The 9,021-nt window shown below is 44.3% G+C and overlaps 1 protein-coding gene across 1 annotated transcript in view; it reads right to left on the minus strand.

Moving 5' to 3' along the window:
* The window catches only part of LOC117742695 (FRAS1-related extracellular matrix protein 2-like), a 53,361-nt gene extending 47,149 nt beyond the window's left edge, over nucleotides 1-6,212 (minus strand). The window contains exon 1 of the mRNA XM_034550275.1: nucleotides 1,072-6,212. Within this exon, the coding sequence (XP_034406166.1) occupies nucleotides 1,072-6,046 (4,975 nt within the window). The 5' untranslated portion in view covers nucleotides 6,047-6,212. The remainder of the gene's footprint in view (nucleotides 1-1,071) is intronic.
* Between the last annotated feature and the right edge of the window lie 2,809 nt (nucleotides 6,213-9,021).

Raw genomic sequence — 9,021 nt, forward strand, 5'->3', positions numbered from 1 at the left:
CCTGTCTGAGGTTTTGCCAAGCTGTGGCACGAGCAGGTGAATTTCCTTACTTGTTTGTATAATTGCCTCAGCGGGACGTGAAAAAACGCATTGATTGCGTCGCTTTAAACCTCAATCAACAGCATTGTTGCCTTGATTCTGTGTGTGTCATCAATAAATAGACATGCACACATGCAGGAATGGACTAATTCAGTTCAGGCGGCATATCTCGCTCTCTATGGAAATGTTCAGGTTTCCATTTGAATATTTAAGACTAATTGCTATGAATCATGTTCAATTTGTACCGACTGACCGGGTCAAACCACGGGAATGGTCCGCAACTAAAAGCCATCCCTTCATTAAAAGATCTGCTCTGACCTTTTCACATGATCCTCTCCTCCTGTCTTGCTTTCTTTAACAAACCACTGTTGAGAACATCAGATGTGAACATCTCCCCGGTGATGCAGAAATAATACATTATTCATCTCTAACTGTCTACACGACATTTGTGCCAAACATCAGCCTCTAACTTTGGTCTGCTAATTATGATTTGATGAGGAAGTCACATCTAAATCAGGCCTACAAATTAACTATTGAAATTCCCAAACCTGCACTTGTCACACATATGAATAATTATTACTCCATAAATTAAAATTGTGTGAAGCATTACACAAAACGTACAGGTTTGCAAGGATTTTTTACTTGAACATTTTAGTCTGAATAAAGTATTTGGGAATATCATTATTTCATTACAAAAAGTGATGTTTAAAACCGCTTCCATTTGCCAAATAAACAAAGTAATGATACTCAACAATGTTTAAAGATGTTTGAGTAAAAAACAAAAGCATTTTTTTCATGTTAAATTTACATTACTGTAGTTTAACTTACTAATAATGTAATGTAATATTTATTGTAACAGTATATTAGAGTGGGATGAGCATTAAGGTAATTTTGTTTACAAGAACTGATAATTACATTATTAATTCAGCCACTGAACAGTACTTAACAAAATCATTGTCATTTGATTATGCCATCCACACGCAATATTTGTGCAAAGGTCATGCATTATAATACTGGTGGGTGTTTGTTTACCTTGACTAAATGTGTTGATGGAGTTGTTCCCATGTGCCAGGTTAACGATGTAACCATGTTTGGGCTGCGTGGTGATGTGGAACACCAAGGAGGCCAGGGTGCTGTCTTTGTCCTCTGCTCGCAGCACTTTGGAGCTGATGGGGAACCCCAGGTGACCCGTGGCCAAGATCCTTAAAGCAGGGGCACCTTTATTCACCACGATCTGAGGGACGCCGTTGTCAATAGCCACAATGGTGATCTTCATGGTTTGAGGGCGCCGAGTCTCAAACACAGTGTCTGGGAATACGTAAAAGTCAGTGTGTGTGCCATCGGCGACTGTGAAGGAGAAGGAGTCCTCTGATGATTCAGTTCCGTCGTGTTTGTAGCTGATGAGGTTTTCATTGAGGTCTTGTTTGGTGAAGCTGGTGACGGGCGTGGACCGGTTGTAAAGAAGTTTACCATGAACCGGTACCTGGGTGACTGAGAATTTCAGCAGCCTCTCAGCTGTGTCCTGGTCCTCTGCAGTGAGCTCAAATGGCGTAATCAGCTTAATATGCCCTTCTGTGACAACCAAACTATTTACAGTAACAACAGGTTTCTTATTATCGACATCCATAATGGAGACTCTGAAGGTTCTGAAAATAGGATTGTAGCCGTCAGTGACTTCAAATTCAAAACTGTCCATTTTTACCTCGTCGTCTGAGGTGTGAATGTAGTAAATCTTACTGCCGGCCAGCTGGAGCTGAGTAAAAGCAACAATGGGAATCCCAGGAGTATCTGTACACTCCAAGTGGCCTCTGACAGGGGCCCTTGTGACAGTGAAGATTAAATGCTCATCAGGGCTGTTGAGGTCAGTAGTGCTGAGAAGATCTGTGGTCAATGTCACTCTGCCCCCTTCTCTCAGAGACACACCTTTACTGACTACATCGGGGAACACCATGTCAATACTGCCCACAGTGATGTAGAAGTAACGATCAATTAGTGGGTTCATTCCATCTGTGACATCAAATTTAATCAAGTCTCGGATGCCCTCCTGACCGTTGTGTGTGTAAAGTATAAGCCCTGCATCAATGTCAGCTTGTGTGAAATTCATGCCTAGCGTGATGTTCTCCAGAGAACCGGATGGGGATTTCCTCTGCAAGACACCCTGACCAGGCCCAAACCGGGTGATGTATGTGAGTGTATCGTCATCTGAATCTAAATCTGTTGCTTTGAGCACTTTGTTGTTGATCTCTTTGGTCTCCCCAATTTCCACCTCCACGCCGTCGTTGATGAGCATTCTGGGGGTCTCGTCATCAACAGCAATGATCATAATTATGGCTGTTTTCTGCACAGAGAACTTTCCATCTGTCAGAGTGACATCAAAGCTGTCCTCTGTTGTCTCCGAGTCATCATGCTCATAAATAATACTTGATGCCTCCCTAATCTGCTCCAAAGTGAAATTAGTCACCAAAACTGAGCCTGTGGATAGCTGGTTTAAAATGGCACCGTGTTTGGGAGGTTTGGAAATGATGAACATCAGCTCCTCAGGTGGAACATCGGCATCGGCCCCGTTCAGAATCGGAGTGTCGATGACGATGTTCATTCCCTCCATCACGACTATCTCCCTCAAATAAATCTCTGGCTTTTCATCATTTGATGGGATGATGACAATTGGGAAGAAATGGTTCTCTGAGAAATTGATCCCATCAGAGCACCTAAATGTGAACCTGTCTTCCACTGGCTCTACCCCTTTGTGAATGCTCTGCACATAGTGGATATTCCCCTCCCTGATGTCTCTGATGGTAAAAGCACTGATAGCTGTTCCTGACCTGGACTTTTCTGAGCCTGGGGCAGGTGATATATTTTCCACATAGCCGGCAGTGGGCTGAACAATGATGGTGCAAAGGATATCATCCGTTGGAGTGTCATTATCATCAGCGTTTAAGTGCTGAGGGCCAATGGCGTATTTCTTCCCTTCAATGACACTGAATTGAATCCCAACTCCGACCTCAGGGGCCTCGCTGTCAACAGGAAGGATAGTGACTTGAACATGGACCCCGTTGACCTTATTTCCACCCACTGTCCAATCATGGGACATGTCTGTGAGAGTCAAATTGAAGCCATCCGGCTCAGAGGAGAGACCTATCTCCCCACCGGTGTGTGCATACACAACCACACCATTGATAATATCAGCCTGTGTAAAACTTGTGGCAGGCACTCCTTTAAGTAATATGTCACCCCTTACTGGAGGATCTTCCACAATAAAGGTCAGCAGGAGGTCATCTGTGTCGTCATCATGGCCTTGAATGACATTAGTTGTGATTTCTGTGGCTCCGTTTTCCAGCACATCCATATGAGAGCCGATTGTTCCCGGAGGCAGATTGACGGTTGGAGTTTCATCATCGACAGGCTTTACATTAACTTTGACTGTCACGGTTACAACATGAATCCCATCACTAACATCCAGCTGAAATTCATCGCTCATCGTCTCCTCCCCACCATGACTATATGATGTCTTCCCCGCTGAGATATCCTCAAGTCTGAAAAGCCCTTTTTTCTCTAGATCAGTGAATGCAACCTGGACCTGGCCATATTTAGCGGGCTGGCTTAGAGTAAAAGTAATCTGTTTGCTCTCTGTATCGAGGTCTGTGGCGTCTAGCTCCGCAATACTGATGATGTGCATTCCACGTTCAAACACAGTAAAGCCTGTGTTTGTAATCTGAGGGGGTTTGTTGTTGACAGGCTGGAGGTAAATAGTGAACGCTCCTTCTACGCTGTTCCCAGTCGTGTCTTCAACAGTGTAACGAAACTGCACGACGTGGGCTGTAATTCCCAGCTCAACATCTGGGGGGTCGTAGGAGATCTTATGGTGGTTAATTTGAGCTTGTGTGAACTCAGTGACTTCAGTATCGGGGCTGTCTGTCAAAATCAAAGAACCAAACACAACTGGGTTGTTTTCATCTGTATCCATCGGGGGCTGGATAACTGTGTATTTGAGGTCACGGTCCTCAGAGTCCAAATCGGTGTAGCGCAGAACTTCCTTGCTAAAGTGAGTGAGCCTGAACTCCTGAACCGTCATCTGCAGGGTGGTGCCAGGGAACAGCTCAGGGGGTATGTCATCTATGGGTAAAACACGGATTATAAATGCACTCTCTCCTGACTCATTAGGGGGGTCGTTGTCATCCTGAACTGTGAACACTAACTGATCCATGATGGTGTCTGTGCTGTGAGGGCCTGTGTGCTTGTAAAACAACTTTCCATCAGTGATATCCTTCTGAAGCCACTCTGTCACCTCCTTCTCATACACTTCATCCTCAGCATTGAATTTCCAAGAGGAGGGGTCCTCTGGGGCATCTGACTGTCTTAAGAGCACTGTGCCAATGGTGGAAAAGGGAGTGACAATGGTGAATTTAATAGTTGAGTCCTCAGAGTCAATATCGGCCGCGCTGAGCATGAGGGGAGATATAGGCATCATCTGGTTTTTGAATAGCACCAGGCCGGTGTTGGCATTAATAATCGGTGGCTCGTCATCCGTGGGAACGATTGTAATGGGAAACAAGAATTCTACTTCGTTTTTTCCATCCGACATCTTGAAGACAATGTTGTCGCTGTATGTGTCGCTCCCATCGTGCTGGTACACAACGACCCCTGTTGTGAGGTCGGCAGGTGTGAAGAGTTTCCTGTGAGAGCCCAGCACCATGAGGTTCCCGTGGCGCAGCCCATCCACCACTGTGACTGTGACTGTGTCCAGGTCGTCTTCATCACTGATCTCCAAGTTATGGGCGCTGAAGAGAGGCCGAGACTGCCCCTCGTACAGCAGCTGACCCGTGTTACGCGTCACGACAGGAGCCAAAGAGTTCATCGGCTTCACAACTATCATAAAAGCAAAGGGGTCTGAGACAGCCCCATCTGTATCGACCACCTCAAACTCAAGCTGGAAAATCCTCTCAGTGTCCGAGTCCAGGGAGGGGGGCTTGTAAGCAATCTTCAGATCACGCAAGTCTCGCTGGTAGAACGACGTGATTGGGAGGTTTCTGTCATCAGTGCTGACTATGTAGCCCTCCTCATAAGATAAGGGAGAGGTGATGTTGAAAATAAGCTCATCTGGGTCTGACTCGGCATCCTCAGCAGCGAGCATGTCAGGTGTGAGGGCGGTCATGACGAACTGGCTGATCTCCATCATCATCATGGACACGAAGCTGGGTTTGGGGGGAGTGTTTTCTTCCCCCGCTTTGATGCGAATCATGAGATGGAAATACTCCTGTTTCACTAAGTTGCCCTCCTTATCGTGCAGCTCCACAACCATGGGAACGTAGTCCCTATTGGGAGACTTGTGGTCAAATGTGTGCTCATAGCGGATGTCAGCCTGTGTGAATTCATCGCAGTCCATCATTTTGGAAAGTTTCCCCCCGTCGATGAGCCTTCCATACCTCGGCAGTGGGCTCCCGCTGGTCAGGGATGTGACCTCACATTTATTTGAGTCTCTGTCATAAGAAAACTCTAAAACCTTCTTATTAATGGGGTTACTGGTCGCTTTGAGGTGATCAACAGTGAGAGGCATGTTTTTGGTGAGTAATTCTAGCTGAGTAAAAACTACTTCAACCTCCATCATGAACGGGATAATAACGGTTTCAGTTTGCGCGTCATACCTGAGCTGCAGCCTCACTCTGTCTTCAGCCGGACTTCTCGACCCGTAGTGCACGTATGTCACATCGTTGGGACCGAAATCACACGGAAACTTTTTGGGCGAGAGATGGCCCGGTCTCTGTGAGAGCGGGTCGTTATCCAGGACGGTGATGCTGCACCGGTCCCCCGGCTGCGTTTGAATCACCAAATCGTTGACGGGATCAATGAAGACCGACCTCCCGAAAGGCACGCGTATTCCGCTGTTGGCCACCAAGATTGCGTCTTCAGACAGTTCCGATCTCAGCGCGTAAAATAGTCCAGAGCTGTCGGGCTGCGCGAGAACAATACCTGTTACTGAGAAACACAGGAGAAGTCCACGGAACAACATAGCGACGGATGTGATCCGACCCGCACGGGAGCAGTCACTCGGTCGAGGTGGTGTTGAACAACGCTCCGGTCTTCTTTGTCTTCTTTCTCAGGAAGGTATGTCCAAAGTGTTGGGAGTCAGCTGGATGACTGCACGCTGATGACTCCCGTGCGTCGAGCGGTCCGGACCCTCGACATGCTCCGCGAGAATAGCGCGCAGGAGTTTTAACTTCTGACACTTGAGAGCCTGTGAACAAGTGCCACCGCCCACCTCTGCGCTTATTGGAGGGTCTTTAGGTCTTGTTACCTCAGCCCTGTCGCCAATGGGCAGCGCAGCTGACATTCACATGGAGAGGGGCGGGGACTAGGAGATGAGTTGAATTACACGGATTCATCACACACACTGAGTTTCTCCTGCCGGAGTCTCTTAACGAGATACAGGTCCAATGGAGATTCAAGGTAGCATGCCCCTAAAACACTATCCTAGTTAAGTAGTGCTCATGAGACTTAACACTGATCACAATCATGTCACCTGTGGACATATTCCATATATTCTCAATACTTATATTCTCTATACATATATTCTCTATACACGTAGATACACACTTATTCTTTACATTCCGTAAGTGTAATATTTCCTGCTCTGCTATTTTAATATATAATTGTACTGTATATATTGTAACCATGCTTGCAAACAAATTTCGCCTTGGGGATGAATACAGTATCTATCTATCTATCTATCTATCTATCTATCTATCTATCTATCTATCTATCTATCTATCTATCTATCTGTCTATCTATGCTATGGCAGAAAGACAAAGTTCAATAACTCTGTTGTGTGACTGCTTGGACGATAGAGGCATATCTGACTTATTAAAGGACTGAATACGTGATTTTAATATTTCAAAACTGTTTTTGTTTTTTACTAGCAGGCTAGTACGCTGCCATGTCCATTATTCATTTTTATGATCATTATTTTTTACATCTTCAGAAAATAAAGCTCAGGGGCATCTAAAACTGCGTAGCTGCAAAGTCTCTTGATCCAGAGTGATCATGGATCTTTGTAGCACGTCATCTGTCTCTCTCACTCCAAAAATATTCCTGTCTCTACTGTTAGAACTGATTGTTGTGGAATTCCCTGAACTCTAAACAATCTTGAGTGCAACACAAACCTAATTATGTTGCTGAAATCTTTACTGAGAAATGTAAAATGAGGTTTTTTGGAGTAAAATGGAGTATCGATTATATTCAATTCATGGCTTAACCTATTGATTGCATAACATATTTTGGGCTTTATTCCTTAAATAAAGGGACATGTTCATTAGTCTGGTCGGTGTTGTTTTATTAGTCCTCTCACACTTCCTGCAGACAGGTGTTGTGTTAACAACTTGATAGAAGTGAAAGACTGGCTCGTTCATGCATGCATGCATACATTTTTGTTTTGCTGGTTCTGAAATTGTGGAATATAAGCAGATGAATGTGAGCCTCTACCAAGAAAAAAAATGCTGTACACCTTTCCTTGCAGTAAGCTAGAGAACAAATGACCCTGCCCCTGTCAGTGTAAACTATGATACAAATAACTGAAATCTATAATACTGCCATAAACAGCAGTGTCGGGATGTGAAATGTACCTTTGGCTGACAGGGACCACAAAATGCTGCAAATTGTTTCTTAAGACTGTAGAAAATCTATCCACCTAGACCGTAATGGTCCGAGGGGGAAATGTACTGCAAGTAAGAACATCTGTCAAGGCGAGAATAAACCCATTTCTTTCGCTGTAAGTGAGCTTTTTGATGTGATCAATTCCCCGTCATTCAGAAGCGTGTGCAAAAATGTGTATGATTACTGAGAAACATGATGAACTTTCCAGGATCTTACACAAGTTCATCAAAGACATCAGCACTGTGTATCCACAATATTGTATACAATTCATACTGACACCATTAGGATTTAAATTCATAGGGTTGCTTTCTTTCGCCAGGAAACTGGTTACACATTTCCAATATAAATATTTAAAAAGTTCCATGCTGTTCCCACAAACCTGACAGCCCTGAGACTCAAAAATCCCCCATACATAAGCCTGATGCTTAGAAGTACTGGTTGTGACTGCATTTGTTCTCGACTCAACACCACCCACGTTTAAAATTCCAGGTGATTAGAGGGTTTCTAGTGCCTTGTTATTTCAAAGTATGAGGCACCCCCAGCTTTTCCAGCTGTCATTCCTTTTATATGTACCTGAACATTCTTCTTGTGACTTAACATGAGAGAAACCATTCAGATGTGCAGATGTTAAATATTCACTGTGAGAAGTGAGTACCTTTATACAGATTATACTGGATATGGAAGTCTGCTGAGAGACAGAGGGGGTGATGCGGAACAAAGGAGGGATGTAAAGATCCTTATTAAGTCAACAAATTAGAGACGAGTGAACATTTCCACAGGAAAACATTCATAGGAATCCATATGATGATGATGAGAACCTTTTGGATTACCACTATTTTGAAACCATGGGTCTCTATTTCTGTTCATCTAAACTAATTTGCACTGGCTCATCCCTGCAGCCCATCTCTATCACACTCCAAACTTTTGGAAAGTCCAGCCTCTGATTTATGACATATTCATATGTTAGTGGATGTGGGGTTCCTTCAGCACAGCAGCTGCCTCGCTGTGATAAGGCCACACATGGAGATTCTGGGGTTTGAGCATACATGCAATGGGAAAGATTCAAAACTGTCAGGTAATGAGGCAGCATGAGGTTTAGCCACCCATCAGCTTGTTGCATTTGCAACCTCTTGGCGTTCATTCCTCAAATCACAAAAGGCATTCTCCTCTTATCGTAAAAGCTACATCATTTGAATAGACATTTTGTGATGAGCTAAGACCACATTCCTCATTAAAAGTGTAATTAATATTCAATAATGTAGCGCACAATTCTATTCAGCAGCAGGAGCACACAGAGCAGATTCTTCTCAGTAAATTTGACTCATTTGTATAAAC

Source organism: Cyclopterus lumpus, chromosome 14 (genome assembly GCF_009769545.1).
Source record: "Cyclopterus lumpus isolate fCycLum1 chromosome 14, fCycLum1.pri, whole genome shotgun sequence".
Classification (NCBI taxonomy): Eukaryota; Metazoa; Chordata; class Actinopteri; order Perciformes; family Cyclopteridae; genus Cyclopterus; species Cyclopterus lumpus.